Raw genomic sequence first — 24,089 nt, 5'->3', positions numbered from 1 at the left:
AGACACACGAAGAGGATATAAGGAGGGATAAAATAAAAGGATTGAGACTTATGTGGCTTTTGAGCACACAATTTTTTTTTGAGGTTAGGTCTTGCTGTGTTGCCCAGGCTGGAGTGCAGGGGCATAATCTTGGCTCATTGTGCCTCGACATGCCAGGCACAGGTGGTCTTCCCACCTCAGCCTCCCAAGTAGCTGGGACCACAGGTGCATGCCACCACAATTGGCTAATTTTTTGTACTTTTTGCATAGGCAATGTTTCGCCATGTTGCCCATGCTGGTCTGGAACCCCAGGACTCAAGCAATCTGCCCACCTCTGCCTCCCAAAGTGTCAGGATTACAGGCATGAGCCACCGTGCCCAGCCAAGAAATATTATTTGACCTTGTCATAAAGAATATAATCCTGGCAGTGATATGTACAGTAGACTGGAGGAGATATCTACCCAAGGCGAGAAACCATGTAGAAAACCATCACTATCCAGGTGGTGACGGATAAGTGCCAGAACTCATATGGGGATTGCATGAAGGGAAGTGGCAGACATGAAAATCACTGTAAAGGCAGAACAGAGAAGGCTCTGAATGTTGTCAGGTTTCTGGAGGGGGAAGAAGAGGATTTCAAAATCACTCATATTTCAAATGTGTGAAAAAAATGTTATGCTATTATGTGTGGGAACACAGTAGCCTATGACTTGGGAGATGGCCAGGGGTAGGGATAAAAGTAGATTTACTTAAAGCTACATGAGTCAATAAAATGGGCGAGAAAGGCTAGATGAAATATAAAAATAAGCAGGTTAGGATTGACCTTCAAAGATTGCCTCCCATTTAAAAGTTGAAGAAAAAAAGGAAACAGAGGAAAAAGTCTAAGAGAGAATCAAGATTAGGAACAAGAAAGCTTAAGGAAAGAAAAAAGAAAAACCAGTGAAAAATGAAAGCTGCAGATAGGCCGAGCAGTCAGCAAAGATGACTTACGATCCCAGAAAATTACAAATAACCTGGGCACTCAAGTCTTGGTGTAATTCAGCTTTCCCAAGGTTCTTCTCCAGGTGATGATAATACCACATGTCACAAATAAGTACACAGGTTTGAAACTATTGGCAAGAGAATCATTAGTCAACAGTTTTTTTTTCTTCCTTTTTTTTTTTTTTTTTTTTTTTTTTTTGAAAGGGAGTCTCACCCTTGTCGCCCAGGCTAGAATGCAGTTGCGCAATCTTAGCTCACTGCAACTTCCGCCTCCCGGATTCAAGCTATTCTCCTGTTTCAGCCTCCTGAGTAGCTAGGATTACAGGCACCTACCACCACACCCGGCTAATTTTTGTACTTTTAGTGGAGACGGGGTTTCACCATGTTGGCCAGGCTGGTTTCGAACTGCTGACCTCAGGTGATCCACTCACCTCTGCCTCCCAAAGTGCTAGGATTACAGGCATGAGCTACCGCGCCTGGCCAACTGTTTTCTAATACATAAGTACGTGTATAAGATTAGAAATCTGCAAGTTACTATGGGCAGGTTGTCACCAAAACATAATAGAAAACCAACTTTTATTGCACATTTTCTACCGCCCACTTTTTAAGCACTTTACATTTAGCTAAATAAGCAAATGGTTTCAGAGTATATATAATATCCAGGCACTACTCTACATGCTATGAATGTAGCAATAACCAAACGGACAAAATTGTTGTCATTTTCTTTTTTTTTCTGAGATAGGTTATTGCTCTGTTGCCCAGGCTGGAGTGCAGTGCAGTGTCACAATCAGAGCTCACTGCAGCTTCCAACTCTTGGGTTCAAGCAATCCCCATACCTCAGCCTCTCAAGTAGCTGGGACAGCAAGTGTGTGCCACCACACCTGGCTAGCTTTTTTTTTTTTTTTTTTTTTTTTTTGTAGAGATAGGGTCTTTCTTTGTTCAAAATTGTCTTTATGCAGCTTCTATTCTAGTGGATTTAATTCAAACAATAGTATTATAAAGCAAGTCTTATCATTTTACAGATGAAACAGGTATCATTGACTTCTGTAAGATCACATAGCACTAAGAAGTGGAGAGGAAGGGAAGGGGCAAACTCAGGTAGCCTGGCTTCGGAAAAACCTTGGCAGGTACTGCCTTTCACAACGTAATCTCTACCCAGTTTGAAAAAGTGGTCAATAACAGACTGTTTAAAACTGTCATATTTCCATATTAGCTTTAGAGACTTCAAATTTGCATAAATGCTTCTGTTTGTCTTATCTCTCTCGTAACTAATTTTTCAAGTCTGATAGCTACACCAGTAAAGGGAACATACTGGGATACAGCACTCGGCAGAGAGGAGAGGGTGTGCTCTGTGGGTAGGAATGGGACATGATCTTAGTTTGTAGGAACCCATCCAAGGCTGCAACAGACATAAATCCAATTGGAAATGCTTTTAATAACTATGCACATTGTAGTCCTGCCAGAAAGGAAACACTTGTCAAGAATACAGACTCAGCCTCTATCCAATCCAAAGAGGGGTGGGAAGGATTACATAAGAGTGTGGTGTTCCAGAGAAGATCCCATGTCTTAAGAAAGCACCATGAAAAACAATCTACTTTTAGCTACGTGCCCGAGATGGTTATGCCTTTGTAAGGAGAGATCAAGAAACTCAGTTGCTGTCTTAACTTAAATCAGGGGATGGAGATATGAGACCAACCCCCCTTATAAATTCTGGAGTCTTTGATTACACCCATCAACAGGGCAGTGACTTTGGCAAGAATGAAGTAGTTTGCTCTTACTCCTTTGGGTCCATAACTCACTCATGCTGGGAAAGAGATCCCATTTTCCTTGATATGACTTTCTTTTTTTTTCCTATCAGGTGAAAATGTTATTTAATCCCAGGGAAATTTAGAATAAAGTACAGAAATAATGAAGTAAATTAGTCCCATTATATTATTATTGTTTGCCAGAGTCAAGAATATTTTGATGATCACTGGTATTTTAATTATACCATTAGTGCTGTTTAAAGAGAATTCAGCATAGAGTATCTAAGATATCATCTCTATGATTCAAGTTTAAAATGATGCATAATAACCTTTAAAACTAATTTCAAGTTGGTAGAAATGAGAATTTTTCTAAATTCTTAAATAATATTGTAACATACAGAAGAATTAAGATCTACCATATTTATACATTTATGAGATTGATGAGTGTTATTTAAGCACGTGGGTAAGTCTATTTGTTAGACAATTTAAGTAAAGAGAAAATAGAATATATTAAATTTATAAGTGCAGTTTAAAATATTTGAGCAATTTAATTTAATTAACTAGGTTGTTAAAAAAAAAAAAAACCCTTTAAAAGGGATTGCTAAATTTGCTAGATTTACTAAAAGAATAATTAGATTTGTAAATTGAATTTAAGGGCTTAAGAGAAAACTGGGTTTTTGAATTTGTAATTTTAATAAATTGAATACTAATATTCAAAACGAAAGTAACCCTTAAATAATCTTTTCTAAGCACTAGAGCAAGTTTTAAGGACACCAGAAAGCTCACAGATACCATGAAACTTTCCAGAGTGTCTGTTTCCTCATCTGTTAGGAAAGGCCTGAATTGAAGAACCTCTAAAACCCCTTCCAGTTCTAAACATCTGAAGGTTGTGCCTCACCTGCTAAGCAGCTTGTTATTATAGTTTATTCAATGTTGGTCATATGTTCAGTCTTTTATATACGGCAACCAGGTCTAATTTCAATTCTTATCACAGATCCACAGTTATGATCTTAAGCAAGTTATTTCCCAAGCACTGTTATCTGCCCTCTCCTTACTGTCACCTGCCCTCTCCTTACTGTCACCTGCCCTGTCCTGGAGAAGCAGAGTCCCCAGCAGTGGCTCACTGGGGTGCTGTGAGCACAGATGAAGCAGTGTTTATAAATTGCATTCCCACAAGATGTGCTTTTAAAATTTTTTCTGTTATTGTTTACTCCTACAGCGCTAAAAGGTATGTATGAACAATACTCAAAGGATGGGATAGATGTACATCTTCTCCAGCTGGAATGGAATTGCTATTATTATAGGGGATCCGTTAATGATCCTATATATTGGATTTTTTTCACCCTCTCCAGGAAGAATGGGCTCTCCACCACCAAACACAGCTTCACTTTACTTCTGATCATGGGCCCTTTCCAGTTGAAACCTGAGTATTCCTTTTTTCACATGAGTATAGCATAGAAGTAGGAGATTCCGAACATAAGCAATGTAGACATGTAACATATAAAGCCAGATAGGGAGCTCAAGCATAAAAAGGCCTCCAGCTCATCGACAGAAACAATGGATATGAACTTTTCAACAAATAAACATCATCAAATGTCCATTCCCTAACCAACTCACCCATCACCACTCCTGGGAAAGATTATGAGCTCTGTAACTTTCTGCTAACTACCCAGGTAGCTAACATCCCGCATCAGCAATACTGAGCCTTCCTTTAAGAGTTTATGTCTACAGAGCCACCAGATTTTATACTCAAAACATAGTGTCAAGTACAACAATCCCTAGAACAATGAAATCTTCTTTTGCCTAAATGCAAACATGAAATAACAAAAAGGTAAAGCTCTGTTCAATAAGGAAAATCGCCCTGATCACATGCCCTGTTTTGCTTTCCAGATAGACCACTGGATGGAGGAAGTTAGAAAAACATAAGTAGAGTAATTCACTGGTTGCTGATGGTGAGGACAAATGAGCTTTCTAAATGTGCGAAGTAAAGGGCAGGGTGATTGAAATTAGCCTGAAGGGCATATGCCCAGAACACAGCAAGGAAAAAAAAAAAAAAACCGAAACAGCCAGATAGAGATAGATAAGGAAAATTGTCTCCAATATGTGTGCAAAGGCTTCAAGCAGCTTGCAGATCTTTAAAGAACTCTGCATCATGCTCTAAACAAAAGGAGTAAAAAGATGTGAGAGTGATAAATAAAACATGCTCTCAAAAATCATTGAATAAAAATTAATTGGCATTGTGGTTTAGCACTGCAGCTATTGCATTTCCTTGGTTTAAACTTTACCTTACCCAGGGGATTTTGAATAATTTGATGAAGCCATGTGTATTTCATAGGTTTTGTGGTCCTGGTGTAATTTCCAGTTAACAAGTTCAGGCTTTACATTTTATGTTGTGGCATCTGGAATATTTCCTGATGTGCAGTTTGTTCTAACCTACATTTCCATGAGGATTCCTGAGTTGGCTCCACTCTGGTGTCTCTCAAGCTGTCAAGGAAGCCTCCCTGGGGAGATTATAACGTCTTCTAGGGAAAGCAAGCCTCAGGAATGTTTTGAACACTGAATGCTGCCCCCCTACCCTCATTCTCAGCAAGCAAGCAGCAGAGCTAATATCTGGTATCACACTGCCCAGTTAAGAGGCCTTTAATTTTTCTGGGAGTAAATAGAAAGTGATCATTCAAGTTGGTACATTTGGAGTTTGTGTATGTAAAAGTAAGCTTATTGCTTCCCTTCATTCTAAACTTCCAAATCATTTAGAGACTGGCTCTTTTGCTCAGGTGTGCTGGTGACACTCACTAGTTGCTCTAGTCACTTTCAGTGATGATGAATCGTGGAGCCGAATCCGGCATGGTTAGATCCCTCCAGTTTAGTTACACTTGTCTAAAGGCCACAGCAGGTCTAAAAATACCTAATGAGCCATGTTCATGCAAATGCTTTTCAGTTATAGGATTGTCCGATGCCATAAAATCAAGCTAAAAATACATGCGACGATATGTTAGAAATCAAAACACGAGGCTCATTAGTGAAACAGAAAGGGCCCAAGTTTGAAATAAGATGCTTTCCCATTTGACAATACAAGTTGACTCCACCATCCTCCATAATGAAGTATGATTTAAAAACAAACAAACATTTCCTTCACCTAATCTGATGAATAATGCATTGGTTATGGTGACAGGTTTATAAAGACTGTGCTAGAAATTGTGGAGGCTATGAATCTTCTTAATTCTTCCCTGTCTAATACATGCCATGACCTTCAGCTTTGTGATTTGAACATTTGGCCTCAAATGTCAAAAGGCTTGTGCAGTCAGCCCAGCAAATTCAGCTATGTGTGATTGGATTCAACACCAATTCCAGGATTAATGTGTGTTCAACAAGCAGTTATACTTCAGTAACATTTCACCATGAAAGAAAAATGGGGCCAAAAAATTTAAAATTGAAATGTTATTAGCCTGCTTTTCCTTGTTATTGGCAACAATATCATTTCCGGTTACAGGTTTGGGATGGCTGCCTGAAATTCTCCACCCTCACCTAACTGACCAAGACACCCCAAATGAGTAAATGCAAAAGCCTTTTGCCTGCACTAAAGAAACAAAGGGTGTTAATCCTTAAGGAGCCAGAATTATTTATGCAGTCAGATCAATTAGCCTGTCCAGTAATCCCCTTCTTCCCCTTATACCACAAAAGAGCCAGGAAAAAGAAAAACGAGTTATTAATACATCAATCAATGACTTCAATGGAGATAACCAACCAGCTCATGGACATTCTGAAATGTCTTCCCCATACATGTGTGGGAGTAGGGGTCAAGGGAGAAATAAAGGAGGCACAAAAAACAGGGAGGAGAAAAGTTGTTTTTATACTTAGATAATTAAAATGCCACTACATCCACTACAGAGCTGATCAACTCATAAACCCCACAATGTCTTGGTCTTTATAGGATGCTCCATGCTTTATTGCCAATTTCAAGAGGTCTTCGAAGAAAATTGTTTACCAGCCTTTCATGAGATTCTTGGATCATTTTGGATTGTGTAGAAATTTTGACAATAAGAAACAACAGGAAAACCCAGCAAAATCTGAGGCTTGCATAAGGCACAATGGCCTTAGAAAGGTTACTTGCATGGTTTTGTTTCATTGATATCCACTTGGAGCACCTCTCTGGCCCTGAATGTGTACCAACCACTTCCAGTATCCCTGGGCTGTGCCCTCGGCACACCTCTTTTCATCCAACTAGAAGTGTCTCGTTATTTTAAATCAGCTTCTTGGTTTCCCTTAGTGGCAAGAGTGAGGGCTTTCTTTTCTCTTGCTTTCCTTTAGATGCTATTAATTAAAGATTCTATGTTGAAGGGAAAAGGAATGGAATCTCATGGCCAACAGGTCAGTGCTAGTAGCCTCAGGAAATGGGAGCACTATTGCAACTACCAATCGTGGTGAGCCTCAGCAACAAGCAACTGTCAGGGTCAAGAACCACCATTAACAGTCCCCTCTGTAGAGCCTGTCCTAATGATTATTTGTACTAAATTAGAGAACTTATGATTGGGTTCATTACAAGGTAGGGAAAGGTACCGGGAGGCATTTCTATGCCAGAAAACAGTCTGCCTATGAGGGAAATGAATTCCTCCTCTATACAATGAGGAGCTTGCCCTGGGCAACCTCTAAGGTCCTGCTCTAACATTCTGTTCCAAAAGAGCGAGGATTCTTCAGCAACCATGTTACTATGGCACAGAGCAGGCAGCAGTGCTCTCCAGTAATCACCATAAGGATAGACTCTCAGTCCACTACAGAGCTGATCAACTAATAACCTCCACAAGGCCTTGGTCTCTATAGGATGTTCCATGCTTTACCACAACTTTGAAGAGGTCTTCGAAAAAATTGTTTGCCAGCCTTTCATGAGATTCTTGGATCACTTGGGATTGTGTAGAAATTCCAAGACCACTGTGCTATTTTAATAAGCTCTTTTATTAAAAAATAACCATTGAGCCCTTACTGTGTGGACATTGGGATAACCACTGGGAACATGAGGGTAAGTAAGATCTAGTGTCCTCAAGTAGATGCTTCCCATTGGGTTCCCAAGGGACTCAGTAAAGAAGTGTCTTGGAAACTTACAAAGCAGCAGAGAACTTCCCTCAGTCATATCCCTTTCTTACAGATTTGGGGCATTAGGGCACAATTCAAATACTTCCCCAACTCACCCAATTAGAACCATTCTCCATATTCCTGCCTCCAGGTAGCACCCACATCAAAGACAAGGACATATTCCAAAAGCTTGAATGATTCATGACAAGGTAAACACTTGGTTTTATCACAATGGAACTTGGTAAGTTATCAGTACCTATCAGAACCATAACGCACCTTCAAACTTGCTACCTTAAGAATGATAAATGGTATAAGAATTTGTGGTAGTTGTAGACAGTTAGACCTGGCCATTGTCATTCTGTTGAGATGGAGCAGAAAGCATGATATAGGGTAAGGAATCAAAATTTAAAGTTTACATCTTTAAACTAGAAGAGCCTCTAGTCTGACACTTGAAAACAACTTTGAAACATCATGACACCAAAGAATCTTTCCAATTATGTTTGAAATCAGGAAGTGTCAATTAAATTTTATTTTGTTTTAATGTTAAGCAAATGACATAAAAAAAGAAAGGGAAGAATTAAGTATCTATTATATGGTAGTCATTTTACAGGCTATCTGATTTCATTTTCAAATCAACCCTAATTAACGGCAGGTATTATTATCCCTTTAACAGAGAAGGAAAATGAAGCCTAGTTGGAGGCAATAAGAAACTTGCTCAAGGACATACAATAAATTTGAGTGAAAACTCAAAACCTCGAGAAAATGCATCACAAGTAACGTAGGTAGAGGCGCTTCATGCATCATATAGATTACAGCTGCTAAAAGGGAGATGCATGTTTAGTGCATGCGATCTTGTAACTCCTCCAAAAACAGTCCAATATTCATCGTGTAACACATGTTTACTATTGCCCTTTCCCAACAAGCCAAAGAACTTCACTAAGGAATGCAGCATTAAGGCCCAGATTCCCATGTAATGCAGTGAGGCACTATTAGATTTAACAACTCTAGGCTTCTAACAAATACGCTGACAGATGAGGTCAATTACATCAATACCTTCTCCCATTGTCCATTATGGTCAAGTGGATCTTGACTCACCTAATACGTTTGTACTTTTAGGCAAAGTGATGTTGTGACAAGTCACACTGAAACAAAATATTTCTGGGAGATCACTACCCCTCAGTTCTCGCAATGCTTTAAGGTCATGGAGCCCAGTGTTAGGTAGAAGTGAAAATCTGCAAATGAATGCTAAACTGCTCAGGCATCCACAAACAGGAGCTAATTGTATCCAAACTTACAATTGCGGCTTGTTGTGACCTTCAGCAGTGGATCTCAAAGTGTGGTACCTTAATCAGCAGCATCAGCATCACCCAGAAATGTAACATCTTAGATCCATTCCTAACCTATCAGAAATTCTGGGGGTAGGAGCCAGCAATCTGTGTTTTAACAAGCCCTCCAGGTGATTTTAACACACATCCAAATTTGACAACCACTAGCCAAAAGAGAACAATGGTTTAGTAATCTGGATTGGAAATATTAGAAGAAGAATCAGAAATGCCATTAAATTATAATGCTATGTAATGTTCTAATGAAACTCTTTCCAGAGAATCAGAAATGCATTTGCCTCTTTTAATAAATGGATTCTCCTCCTTAAAAATTATCTGAATTAGGCAGGCCAAGTAGGTCTAACTTAATTGCTAGGAAGTAGAATCTCTATACATCTGTTTGTTTTGTATATTTGTTACAAAACTGCCACCCTGCACTTTTTACAAGGGATATGGTTTGGCTGTGTCCCCACCCAAATCTCATCTTGAATTGTAGCTCCCATAATTCTCATGTGTTGTGGGAGGGACCAAGCAGGAGATAATTGAATCATGGAGGCAGTTTCCCCCATATTGTTCTTGTGGTAGTGAATAAGTCTCATGAGATCTGATGGTTGCCTTTCACTTGCTTCTCATTCTCTCTTGCCTACCACCAGGTAAGATGTGCCTTTTGCCTTCTGCCATGATTGTGAGGCATCCCCAGCCACATGGAATGGTGAGTCCATTAAAGCTCTTTTTTTTTTTTTTTATAGATTACCCAGTCTCAGGTATGTCTTTATCAGCGGCATGAAAAGAGATGAATACAACAAGATATTAGAATATCCATTCCTACCTTTGGCCAGGTGTGGTGGTTCACCTCTGTAATCCCAGCACTTTGGCAGGCGGAGGTAGGTGGATCACCTGAGGTCGGGAGTTCAAGACCAACCTGGCCAATATGGTGAAACCCCGTCTCTACTAAAAATACCAAAGTTAGCCAGGCGTGGTGTTGTGTGCCTGTAATCCCAGCTACTTGGGAGGCTGAGGCATGAGAATCACTTGGACTGAAGAGGCGGAGGCTGCAGTAAGCCAAGATTTCACCACTGTACCCCACCCTGGGTGACAGAATGAGACTCCGTCTCAAAAAGAGTATCCATTCCTAGCTATAAAACTTTATTTTATAGAAGAACTTTATGATCAGGAAGGTCAAATATTTATTAGTACTTTATAAAATTGGGTCACTTTATGTCCAAACACAGCATTCTATAAGCAGATAGAAAGATAGGTGACAGATGGGTTGATGGATGACATGATATCTTCTGTTTGTATAGTAATTTTTACTGGAGTAAACCTATAAGTCTCTATAGACCCTAAGAATTTCTATCTACTAGATTGTCAACTACATAAGTAAAAGAAGTAAGCCTTATTATGAAGGTGCTCAACAAATGTGTGTTGATTAAAAGAATAAATCCCATAACAAGGGGTAAATTTCATTTGAGACCCAGACTTCTAAATGACTTCTAGAGAACTGTGCCTGAGTCAGGAAAGGGAAGTTGCCATATGACAATTCCTCACCAGTGTATGGTAGATAGGAAAATTTTTTCCTTTACCCTCAGGTTCTGTGAATTAGGTCTGTTAATAAAACTGACAAAAGACAGATTGACAGGAGAAAGGCATACAAATTTCATTGGTGTATTACATTTTTATGTGCACGGGGGCTACACAGAAAAGAAATATACCATTGTAACAAAGGGCAATAAATTGTGGGGAATGAATTAAATAAAGGAAAAGGAGTGTGGGCTTGTAGGGACAAGTAAACTGTGGGAAGGTGTATACATATATATATATATATATATATGGGAAAACTAATAGAAGATAAGAATTTTTTAATGTTTCTTTATGCAGACTCATCTCAGAACCTACTTTCTTGTCTCTGCTGATGAGGGTTGTTCTCCTCCTGACACAGGAAAGAGGAGGAGGAAACCTTCACAAAGGGAAATTTATGCCCTGTTTTTAGGCAAGTGGGAAGGGGTGAGCAGCTCTTCCTGTGTTTGCTTTTCATCTATTCCCTTTTATATCAAAGTGACATTTTGTAGATGGCATATTCATTCTGATTCCCTTCACTAGTAACTCCTGCATCTCTGCATGAGGTGAAAAAAATATCTCTACTGGATGGTTCTCTTCTGGTATGTTCCTGTGTGTCATGCTTTCTAAGACCTGGAACTTTCCCCTCCCCCAACTAAAGAGGTTTGAGAACCCTTATTGCAACCATCAAGAGTGTTATCTTTCCCATTCCAATCCTGTTCCATATAACATGAAGTCACTGAGGCAAAAGAGGGAAAGTCTGTCAGGTTGGTAGATTACACGTTAGATCACAAAACAAGGACTCCAAGATCAAAGTATAATGGGTAACTGAATTTGCCATGCAATTAAAAGGAAACAAGTCTTGTATTAATATTTTTCTTTTATACTTTCATCTATCTCTGATTCTACATTTTTCTACCATTAGGAGAAATGGCAGGGGGTAGGGGGGAGGAAAGAAAAAGGCAGCTTAGAAAAAATAAATCCAGCCCCTTTCACTGAGTGTAGGCAGGAGGTTAATTTTATACTCCAGCTAAAGGAAGATGAGGAATGTCCTGGTAGGCAGGAGAGTGGGTGGGTGGCAGATGTCTTACTCTGCCTTTTAGAAACACATGTTTGAAAGTAGTCCTGAATATGCTACCCCCTTGAGATGCAAAAGCAGCCAAGAGGCCTGCAAGGAGTGAACACAGACAAAAAAAGAACTAGGCCAAACAGCAATTAGAGAAGAAATTAACTGAGAAAATGCCAGAGGACTTTCTCTTCTCTTTTCTCTGTTCCCAGGATACAAATTTAAAACTAAATGTGAAAGAAACAAAATTATTCTATTATTGGATTTGCTGATCTCTTACTGCTTTTAAGACTCTGTGGTCAATGTAGCCCTACTACATGCCTCAAATAATAATCATTTAGATTGATGTAACCAGGGGTTGCCAGAAATTTGAACTTTCAGACTCAATGCTACAGACTTCCAAGTTAACTATGTCCTTGGATTTCCTTTTTAGCACACCCATTTTTCAAGACCCTCACAGTACAACACCTTTGCTTCATAAATCTTAAATCTCCATTTTGCTGGAGATAGTGCACAGATGGTCACATTGGTCATGGCTAAAAAAATAACTGGAATTCTGGGATGATCATTCACTATTCTCAGTCCTAGAAAATGCTACTGGAGACAGGAACAGAAATTCAAATATGAAAATGTAAATTAATCCTTATGCCATTCGAGGTCAGTAATTAAATAGATTTCCCTACTTTCCAATGAAGATATTGGGCATTCAAAAAAGAGGCTGTGGGTATTCTACTGATTTTGCACAACTGTAAAAGCCAGAAGCCTGCAGGACAAATGCATTAGTTAATTTTCCACTATCACACACTAAACAGCTTTTTTTGGACTCTAGACATCAATTTGTTCCAATACTGAAGGCCCCAGTAGTAAAAAGATATAAAAATATTCAAAGTAAACTAATGCCTCCTGAAGCTCTTGGATCAGAATACTAATGCCTCTATCTGAAGAGGACGTAAGTCTGTTATCTTTCCATTAGAAACCTTTCACATAAATCCATTTGGACAATAAATACCTGTGGCTCACAGAACAGTAGTAGGTAATACCCATTTATTTTTCTATGTAATGTCCTTCTTTCTCAGCATGTCTTGTGCAAATTCATCAGCAACACTGTTTTTGTGCTTTAAATCATAAGGAATTCAAAAAAAAGCTACTACCATGTCTTTTTTCCTAACTTTGGGTTGTAACTAGGATACTATCCTGCATGCTCGGCTGCTTGGTAAAATTTGTTAATAATAGATATTAGGCTGGGCACGGTGGCTCACTCCTATAATCCCAGCACTTTGGGAGGCTGAGGTGGGTGGATGACGAAGTCAGGAGATTGAGACCATCCTGGCTAACATGGTGAAACCTGTCCCTATTAAAAATACAAAAAATTAACTGGGCATGGTGGCATGTGCCTGTAGTCCCAGCTACTTAGGAGGCTGAGGCAGGAGAATCGCTTGAACCTGGGAGGTATAGGTGGCAGTGAGCCGAGATCGTGCTGCTGCACTCCAGCCTGGGTGACAGAGCGAGACTTTGTCTCAAAAAAATAAAAATAAAAACAGGTATTAGAATTTTCTTTTCTGCACACATACACATGTGTACAAACTCACTGATATTCTAAAGAATTAATAAATCGTGTGGTTCCCTTGTGATTCACAATATTGATTCATAAACTAATTCATCAAATATATATTAAGTGGTTACTGTGTGCCAGGAACTGAGCACTGCACTGTGAAGTGGGTATGTATGGTACTGCCTTATTCATACAAAGCTTCCCCTATAGGAAGAAGTAACACATACAAGCTTTTAATTAAACAAAGATGCTAAACTATTGCTTATTGCCTAGGTATGGGAAGGAAGAAAGAGACTTCAGAGGAAGTGTTAGGGGCTTCAGAAAAGAAAGATCTACTTTAAATTTGCCTCCCTCCTTTCAAGGCTTTCCCTTGAAAGGAACTTGAAATTTCTTCTCCCAATATCGCACTGTGCAGAACAACATGAATTTGAGAAATCAACCACTAGAAAGACTGAAAGCACATAACCATAACATAATAAAGCTAGAAACATTCAGCAACAAGTTCAAACTAAAAACGCCCTGTATGCAGTAATCAGAGGAAAGCTTCATAGCAGGACCAAGACCCTTTGGGACATACAGATGGGAATATAGAAGAACAAGAGATAAACACAGCGTATTGCTTAAGAGTATAAAGGGAATAAAACTGTAGAGCAGTTCTTCTAAGGTTGGAATCTTAGCTCAACCACCTACTGCTCTGTGACCTTGGGCAAGTCATCTAACTTCTCTGCGCCTCTGTTTCCTCATTTATAAAACTGGGATAACAATGCCCACCACTTTGGACCATTGTAAAGACTCAATGTCTTTATATATATAAAGAGCTTAAAATCATGCCTAATGATGTGCTAATTAGATGAAGTGTTCACTTGCCACCCAGTCAACTCTTATAAAAGGTTATTACTATAGGGCCAGGTGCAGTGGCTGATGCCTGTAATTCCAGCACTTTGGGAGGCTGAGGCAGGCGGATCACCCGAGGTTGGGAATTCAAGACCAGCCTAACCAACATGGAGAAACCCCATCTCTACTAAAAATACAAAATTAGCCGAGCATGGTGGTGCATGCCTGTAATCCCAGCTACTTGGGAGGTTGAGGCAGGAGAATCACTTGAAATCAGGAGGCGGAGGTTGCAGTGAACTGAGATTGCGCCATTGCATTCCAGCCTGGGCAACAAGAGCAAAACTCTGTCTCAAAAAAAAAAAAAAAAAAGAAAAAAAGATTATTACTATAGATGCTCCTTGACTTATGATAGGGTTATATCTCAATAAACTCATCCTAAATCAAAAATATTATAAGCTGAAAATTATATCTATCCTACCAAATATCATAACTTAACCTAGCCTACTTTAAAGGTGCTCAGAGCACTTACTTTAGCCTATCGTTGGACAAAATCATCCAACAAAAATCCTGTTTTATAAGTATTGAATATCTTATCTAATTTCTTCAATACTGCACTGCAAGTGAAAAACAGAATAGGTGTATGGGTACTCAAATTATGATTTCTATGGAAGGCGTATCATTTTCACACCACTGTGAAGTTAAAAAACTGTAAGTTGTACCATTGTAATTCAGAGACAATCTGTAGTTTTTTGCTGAGGAAAACACGATTACCTTCAGAAATAATACTTAAGTTTATCTTCATTTGTTTGAAGTGTATTTTATAATCAATATATAATATATAGCTTTCTCTGAAGAATACAGGCAGCAATAATACCTATGTCATAGATGCGAGAAAAGCATTATTTTGTTCATTAGACATAGTCAAAAAGCATTTTCGGCGTCCTAAAATTCTAAGGAAAAAAAAAATCTTGATATTATAAATAGATATCAATATTATAATGAATAGATAAAAAGTAAAGGTTCTGGGTGCCCAGAACAGAAAACCTTGGTGAGCATACAGTGGTCTATCTTCTTGAGGATTATTCTCCGTATTGATAGAAGACCAGTAACTCACTCTGAGCAACGGACAGGACACGTGAACCATGGTCTCTAAAAGTGTCAAAGATGGAGTTTTAGTGAGTCACTAGTGTGTGCATTACTGTGCATTTCCTCATCCAGATTTATTCAGCACTTACAGACAAGACATCTTACTAAGTGCTAAACAAGTTCCATTTTCATTCTTTGTCCTCAGGCAGCTTAAAACTCAGCAGAGGGATGATGCCTAGTATAATATGAACCTAACAAACATGTGTCACTGAATAGTTCCAGAATAATACAAAGCAATATTCAGACTAGAGTGTGGAGATCAGCATGTGTCAAAATAATCTGAAAAGGCTTTGTGGATAAAGAAGATAAATGGGAATGGATTCTTGAAGGACAGGAATGCCTAGAACAGCTGTAAAAGAGGGGTAGGTCATGCTGAATAGATCACCATGGAAGACGAGAAGGCCAAAGACTAGAAGGCGGCACATAGTAATCAATGTCAGAGGTCAGTTTAGTTACAATGTAGAGGAGGCTCTGTGGGTCTAAAATATATTACACAACTACCATGTGCAAACAGTAGGCCAGGTGCCAGAGATGGGAGGCTGGAGGAAAGAGTACGATGATCTCATGGAGCTTTTGATATAGTGGAAGACATAAAACGGGCAAGAATGATGACAACAGGATGACATAGAGTGAGTTAAGTTACATAAGCAAAATTCCATTTCCCAAGCATATAAAATAAAAGCTCCATGGCGGCAAGAACCAAATCTGTTGTGCTTATTGTTTTGGCTTATTGTACTGAACAGCAGATGCTCGATAAGTATTTGTTTAATGAATGAACCCCAAAGCACTATAAAAGATGCTAAATGCATGGGGCAGGACAAGTCAGTAGAGTGGAGGGTAAGACTGAGACCCAAGAAATGCTTCCTGAATGAGCTGACATCTTCATTGAGTCAGAGACCATGAGCAGAAGCTCAATAACAGAGAGGACATGGAAGGTGCCATGGGAAAGGTCTTATGATGAGGGAGCAAAAGAAGGGAGGAGAAATACAGCGTTAGGGAGAAGAATGGTGAGCAGTTCAACTCAGTAGGCACCAACCTAGAAAGCAGAAAGCTTTCTACTTTCTCATGAAGAAATTATGTCAAAGAGCTACCTGTACTTGTGTGTTTATCACAACACTCTTCACGATATCAAAGATATGTCACCAGTTTAAGTGTCCATCAACAGAGGACTGGATTTTATAAAATGTTGCTTTGGTGTTCATTCATTAAACAAGTATTTATTGAACATCTACTCTGCCAAAACAATAAGCACAACAGATTTGATTCTTGCCCTCACACACCATGGAATACTACTCAGTGATAAAAACGAATAAAATCCTACCTTTTGCAGCAACATGGATGGAACTAGAGGCCATTATCTTAATTGAAACAATTAAAAAACAAAGTCAAATACCGCATCTTCCCACTTATAAGTGGGAGCTAAACAATGCGTACACACGGACATGGAGTACAGAGTAACAGATATTAAGATTTAGAAGGGTGAAAGTGGGAGAGGGTTCAGAGATGACAAAATACTTGATGGGTACAATGAACATTATTCCGGGATGGTTATAGTAAAAGCGCAGATTTCAACACTACACAATAAATCCATGTAACAAAACTGCATTTGTATTTTCTAAATTATACAAATAAAAAGAAATAAGAGGGTTTAAGTTACTGATTCCTGAGCCCCACCTCTGCTGGGGAGGTGCAGATTAAGCCAAGAATTTGAATATCTAATCACTCCCAGGTGCTGCTGATGCTGCCTGGTTTTTAAATAGCACTTACCTAAAGAACACAAATTTAAAGACCAAAGAGTTTGAGTCAAGTAATGTCTATACTGGAAATTAATTAAAGCAGGGAAAAAATTTACTAAAAAATAAGAAATTATTTTTCGAGGCCGGGCACGGTGGCTCACGCTTGTAATCCCAGCACTTTGGGAGGCCGAGACGGGCGGATCACGAGGTCAGGAGATCGAGACCACGGTGAAACCCCATCTCTACTAAAAATACAAAAAATTAGCCGGGCGTGGTGGCAGGCGCCTGTAGTCCCAGCTACTCGGAGAGGCTGAGGCAGGAGAATGGCGTGAACCCGGGAGGCGGAGCTTGCAGTGAGCCGAGATTGCGCCACTGCACTCCAGCCTGGGCGACAGAGCGAGACTCCGTCTCAAAAAAAAAAAAAATAAAATAAAAATAAAAAAAAAAATAAGAAATTATTTTTCAGCCTCCCAATCAGCATCATCATTTTTAAAGCAATTTTGATATAACCCCTCATTTAACTCCTTTCCTCAAGTCTGTCTTAAAAATACTCTTTAAAAGTCTTAAAAATATGATAACTAGCAGACTGGAGCCCCCAAACCCCACTGGTCAAAAAGACATGGAACAACCATTAGCCTGAAATCTTCCAGGGATAGGCATAGGGTAAGGGTGACAGAAGTATGAATAGAATATATATATTTTGAACTCCAGTTCAGCCAGTTCATTTAAAAATATTAATTTCAAATTGGTGACAAAATGTGTTGCTGCTGCAGCTAGAAAATTCTGCAACAGACAAAAAGGGGGGCAGTGGTAGGATGGGAGGTTTTGGAGAATACTGGAAAAGAGATATAAAAATGAGATGACTTTTTAGGAACAAATTTGGAAACCTTCAGACAGAGGAGTATTATTTCCTGGTAGAATAATGCTTGATTTCCATACCTTCAGAAGTTCTCCTGTTACTGGTTTTGGACTGTAATTATAGCAGAAGACTCCAGAAGCAAAGAATAGGAGGAAACATTTGGAACTAGATTTTCTACAAATCTCTACTACTCGATGAGGGTAGAGGATGAATAATAAATGCACTAAAGTAATTTTTTTCCTTGCTATGTCAGTACCCACGAGATCCACAAGTCAGCTCACCCAAAACATCTACTGTTTTAATAGAATATGTTGATTCATTGGGATATGCGGGGGCACTATTGTCTGCCAGGCAGATTTTTAGGCACTTTAAATGTTACTTTAGCCTCACAGTTTCTCCTAGAAATACATTAATATTCTCTCCATTTTATACTTGCAGAAACAGGCTTAGAAAATTTGAATGAATTGAAGGACAAAAAGGTAATGCACGTCAGTAGAAGGACTGAAACCTAGTTTCAAATGTGGACTCTCTGGGCTATTCTCCTATAGGCCACTTCCTTTTTGAAGTTGCTAAAAATTTTATAATCAGAACCTCTGAGTTTAGCTGCAGCTCTCTTACAAAACAGCTAGCCATTTGTCCTTGGACAAATTAACCCCCTGAATGCCATATGCCTTATAAATAAGTTAAATTACATCAATTCAATAAGCATTTTAGTACATATTTAGTAGAGTTAGTGATAAGCATTTACTAGGTTGTACATCTACAAAATACTGATGTTTTCTCCTTCCTTGCTATGTGAGTTTAGCCAACTTCCTCTACTTCTGTGCCACCATGAAAACTTGAGTTTTTATACAAATTAGACAAGCTATTACAGGGAGAACACGTAAAACCATATGGCATTAAAAATTGTCACACCAAAATGCTCACTCTTAGCTCTGAGGATAATGGCAATGATGATGGTGGTGGTGGTGATGGGAGTCACTGTGCTAAGTGATATTAATTAATATCTGCTCCAATACCTCTGGATATCCCTGTGAAGATGAGATCCATGCTTGTGAAAGCACAAACTGTAGAACACCACACGGATATTAGTTTCCATCTTCCCTCAAGGTGAAGCTTACATGCAACTGAGATTCTGTTAGGGAAGAAGTAATCCTCACAGAACAGGCCATCAGAGTCACTGTGTTAGGCAAGAAGGTGTGGGTATGGGGAACAAACTGGATTTCCTCTATGAAGTGAAAGATCTACAGACCCAAGGGCAATTAACTGATGCTCTATGTCAGAATTTACAAAATGAGAAAAGGGGGTAAGGAAACTGAAACCTTCATTAAAACAACAGGGAATTTCTGAGATTCGGAGATGTCTAATGAAACTCATTTATTTAACAAATATTTACTAAACCATACCCAGTTATTTTGCTAGGCTTTTTTAAAGAATGACAAGGAATGAATTAGTTAATTACACTTGGGTAATTACTTTTTTTTAGTTTTTAAAAATTAGATCTACATCTTATATCACAATAAAACAAATGCTATGGAGGTTAAAGAATTAAATGTAAAGATCAAATGCATGAAGTAATTACAAGAAAATGTAAGTGAATTTTCTTCTGATCTCCAGTTGCAGATTCTTTTGGGCATAGAGACAATGTAATATGGTTTGTGAGTTACGTTGCAATTAAACAAAATTTCAAAAACATTAAAAAAAACAATAAATCCCACATACAAATAAAACATCTGCATGTTGGAAATGCAGGGAATCATTTACAATAATATTTTAAAATTGTCAATGGCTTTGAGGACTCGGGGGGAAAGGGTGGGAAGGGGGTGAGGAGTAAAAGGCTACAAATCGGGGTCAGTGTATACTGCTCAGGTAGTGGGTGCACAAAAATCTCACAAATCACTGCTGAAGAACTTACTCAGGTAACCAAATACTACCTGTTCCCCAAAAACCTATAGAAATAAAAAATTTAAGAAAAAATTGTCAATGCCTAAAAAGGTTTTCACAATACATTAAGCAAATATAAGCAAATTATAAAATTATAATCATCATAATGGCCACCAATTCAATTTTCAGTTTTAAACTTTTATATATTTTTCCAAATTTTCTAAAGTAACTTTTGATCACTCATAAATAAATACTACAGATGTATTAATCACTTATTTAACACAAAAAGAATTGAAAGATGTGCATTTCTCAAACATGAATGAGCACCACCTATAGTTTGCTGACGGGTTCCTCCCGAAGAGTTTCTGATGCAACACATTCCCAGGTGATGTTGATGTTCCCATACTGGAGGGACCACAGTTTAAACTACTGGGTTATAGATAGGATCACAGACTTCTGAGCCAGATTATCAAGTTTAAAGCTCACCTTCAACACTTGTTTTTAGTGGGTAAATTAATTAACCTCTGAGCTTTAGTTTTTTCATTTGTCAAGTGAAAATTAAAATGGCACATAATAGTACCAACCCCTTAAGACTGTTACATAATTTAAATAAATTAACATTTACAGGGAACTCAGAAGCACACTTATGACATAGTAAATGTTAAATGTATTATTTTAGTGAGAATGACAATCTAGCATTGTTCGTATTTCACTAAAAATGTCAAGTAACAGGTTTAAAGATTTCTACCACATTTTGAAACTTATTCATAGTTTTTATTTTGTTAACTCCTTTTCAATTCCTTTGTACTTGCTTGCCACAAAGTCTTTCAGAATCTTGAAAAGAATTATGTGTTTACTGAATGACTAGGAGTGGACAGAGTGGAGGGAGAGGCCAGTTAAGTACTGAACCTGGAACCCAGGAGGTACTGGGGGCTGGCATGAGAGACAGGAAGACACGAAGTTGGGGGCTACACTCTGATACCAACAGAATCAATGGGTAAGGTCTTATGTATACATCACTTTGTCAAGAAAGATCGTCTACATTTAAATAAAAATATGACTCTAGGAGGGAAACATCATGATCCACAGCTAGGGTGATGCTATAGTTTATCATCTAAACTGAGACAGTTTAAAAGTAAACAGAAGAAGGTGCTTTGTTAACAATTACAATTGGTTAAAATGCAAAAATGATACTATCTGTGGCTTCCACCTTTTAAAATATCAAAATTACTAAATAAAATTTGTTATCCTCCTTTATTGACAAGGATAATTCTTATGAGGTTTGTATTACTATGGAATCTTAGAATTCTAATAGTCTTCAGAAGAAGCATAAGTGTAGTTGAAATAATAGAAACCTAGGAGTCAAAGAGTCTTCAATTCAGGGTGGACGGTGGACCAGGTCAGAAATTTCCAGCCAGGGTCCACATATTCTCTCATTTCTGTTGCCATTGATCTTCCTAAGGCTAGGATTAATCAAGGCATGAGTTTTTCCTCTTCTAATTTGATTTCAGAAGATGAATGAATTTGGGAAGAGAGAGAGAGAAAGTGTTTCTATATGCATGGTAAATGCAATCATGCATATGCATGCACACTTACACACACACACATACTCATTCCATGTGTTACTTGAAAGGGAAAAAGAAAATTAATCAGGCCGTTCCATAAAGGCTGAAAAAAGAAAGAAAAGAAATCTGCAATAGGCTGATTACTTTCCAGGAGATAAACATTCTCTAAATGTTTAATCTCAGATTGAACGTGCTTACAAACTGAAATTAGCCAAGTCCTCCCAAAGAGCTTATCACTTGGTTCAGTAAGAAGAGCTAGCAGAATGTTTAAAGAATATGAAACCAAGTACTGTAACACATCCACACTTCAGTGGGGCAGAATAGAGAATGGGAAATTTGATGTTTCTTTCAGTAATGACTGCCAATTCAGTCACCTTCTGTATGGAAGATGAACATTCAGAGATGGGTGAAAAAAAGGTTCCCCGAAATACTTTGAACACTAGATAAGAAAGACTACCAAATCAAATTCTTGTGTTATAATCTGTCAAATAATTTATGTTTTCAACAAAAGTATGTGTTTAAAGAATGAGTGAGAAAGAACACTTACAATAAATATCATAAATTTCTATATTAAAAGCAGTGAACAAAGTGACCCTTTCTTATATCTTCTAAGAGGATTTACAAATAGCATACAATTTCTGATTCTATTCTCATTACAAAAGATGATCAGCTAATATATATAACCTTTTGATACACTTCCATGGAGAGCTGTATATGCAAATATAATTCTATATTATATCCTAAGTGTTTACTTTATGACAACAATCATAAAATAAGTTGGGAAAGATCATTTGCAAAATAGTCTTGCACTTGTAACCATAATAATAAAAAAAATTCTTTCCAGTGTGAAGCTATTACCATTGGCAGGCGACGATCGGAAATAGAAATGATGCATTGCCCTCCTTCTGAAATAGAACTAAATAGTCCGCAGATTCCCACTGAGATCAGTAAGCTTTCTTTTGCAAATCACCAAAGAACTAAACCCACCATCACTTAGACCAAGCAGCAGCAGATGACGCCATAACATGCCTCTTCTGTTCAAGGTCCAGCTGTGTGCTTTAGACTCCCATCTCCTTTCACTGTTTCACAATTTTTTCCAGGCTAAGAATGCTGGCTGCCCCTTGATTCAGCATTCTGTGGGAGTCTGTGACTCCCGCAGAATGATCTCCATGCCTTTCCCCTAGATCCTTCCTCATTTCCACAGAGAGCAAACTGACTCACTAGCAGAGAAGTCTCTGTATGCCCCAAGACAGCACACACAGTAGGTGCACATTTTACAGAAGTTCTCAGAATATCCTTCTTGGTAAAGCACAGTACAGTGTTCATAGTACATTAAATACAGTTACTTGGGTTTTAGCACCCTGGGATAGAATAAGCTCTGGATACCTGACGTGGTATAAAGAACGAATGTGAATATATCCAAAGCCATGAGGTCATTCCTCTCCTATTACTGGTTGTAAACCCAGAGGAAGCTCCCTGAGCCTAATGGTCCTCACCTATAATATGGTATTTTGATGTCTGTAATTTACTGTCAAATACTTAAGCACAGTGGGGTGTGTGCGTGTGTGTGTGTATGTGTGTGTGTTTGTGAGAGAGAGAGAGAAACAAAGAGAGAGAGAGAAACAAAGAGAGAGAGAGAGAGACGGTGTAAGAAATAGAGTTTTAATTTACAACCAACCGAAGGTAATTACTTGTCTGAATTGGGTTTGCTGTTATATAATCTAAGCATTATAAGAGCTACAACAAACACTTCAGCTGTCTTATCTCTCCTCGGGAACAGAGGTTTTATTAATTAACATATAACAGATTTTTCATATGGATTTTCATTGGTGAATTTTGTTGTGTTCAAATTCCTTGGATTGGCTGGAAATATTCAAACTACTAAACATACTATTCTATCAACAAGTTATACAAAGACTGGACCTTTGAGGTGGGACTTGAGCTTTGTTTTTTAAAGAGTCTCTAATCCAACCACTGTTTCAGAAGATTCCGGTTACCAATGCTGATTATAAATTACATTACTGTAATTCCTCCCAAGTAAGATCTAGTATAGACTCTTACCTCATGCCTCTAGAGTAACTGTTGTGTTTGTCACAATCAATCTTGCATACATGCTGGGGGCAGAACCCTTAGATAAGGGAATGCTGGATGTCACTGTTTACCTAGTGTGGTGTATAACTAATTTCATACTTTCCTTCTAATAAATATATTTATGTGCAGTAGGATTTGGTCCAAAATATACTTGTGAATGGCAGCAAGGTTATGAAGGAAGACACATGTAACTCTCACCTACCTTCAATAACTGTAGGTCCCTATTAAAAAACAGAACAAAAACCACCAATTAAAAAAATCTAATAACCTTGAATAGCCAAATGTGTTTATGTCAATTTATAATAAACAGGAAGAAAAATAAAGTGAAAGTAATTTGACGTTTTGCAAGGAAACATCGGCTATACAGGATGTACAGGGTTTTCTGAGGACAACATATGCTATGGTGCACTTGGAATATAGATAGTGCTAAAAAATTACTTTGTTATCATTCTACAAATCAAATAGGTCCTGGAATCAGAATTCTGTTGGCACAAGACAGGGCACTTCATCAAACCCCTTAAAGAATTTCTGCTTCTCGTTGGTTGTCCCGCTCATTAGACAAATAATGGTCAGACGATGGATTCTATTGCATATGGCGCTGATTCTCCTTCGTTCCTCCCAAGTGAGATCTAGTATAAACTCTTCAGCCAGCATATTCTCATTAACCTACTCTATGACGCAACATAGCGCAAATGGGCAACCTATTTT

General features: G+C 38.3%; 1 protein-coding gene across 10 annotated transcripts in view; it reads right to left on the bottom strand.

Annotated features, from left to right (window-relative positions):
- UNC5D (unc-5 netrin receptor D) overlaps nucleotides 1–24,089 on the bottom strand; it is a 564,646-nt gene that overhangs the window by 327,265 nt on the left and 213,292 nt on the right. The window contains exon 2 of one of the 10 annotated variants that reach the window (XM_063611463.1): nucleotides 18,861–19,021. The exons of 8 other annotated variants lie outside the window; for them this stretch is intronic. In XM_063611463.1, the coding sequence (XP_063467533.1) occupies nucleotides 18,861–18,891 (31 nt within the window). In that variant the 5' untranslated portion in view covers nucleotides 18,892–19,021. Of the gene's footprint in view, nucleotides 1–18,860; nucleotides 19,234–24,089 lie in introns of those variants that run through there. One more of the 10 variants, XM_055295944.2, reaches the window with a different exon arrangement.

Source organism: Symphalangus syndactylus, chromosome 10 (assembly GCF_028878055.3).
Source record: "Symphalangus syndactylus isolate Jambi chromosome 10, NHGRI_mSymSyn1-v2.1_pri, whole genome shotgun sequence".
Lineage (NCBI taxonomy): Eukaryota > Metazoa > Chordata > Mammalia > Primates > Hylobatidae > Symphalangus > Symphalangus syndactylus.
Note: the sequence above shows the minus strand (reverse complement) of the source record. Positions and strands in the feature narration are given on the sequence as shown.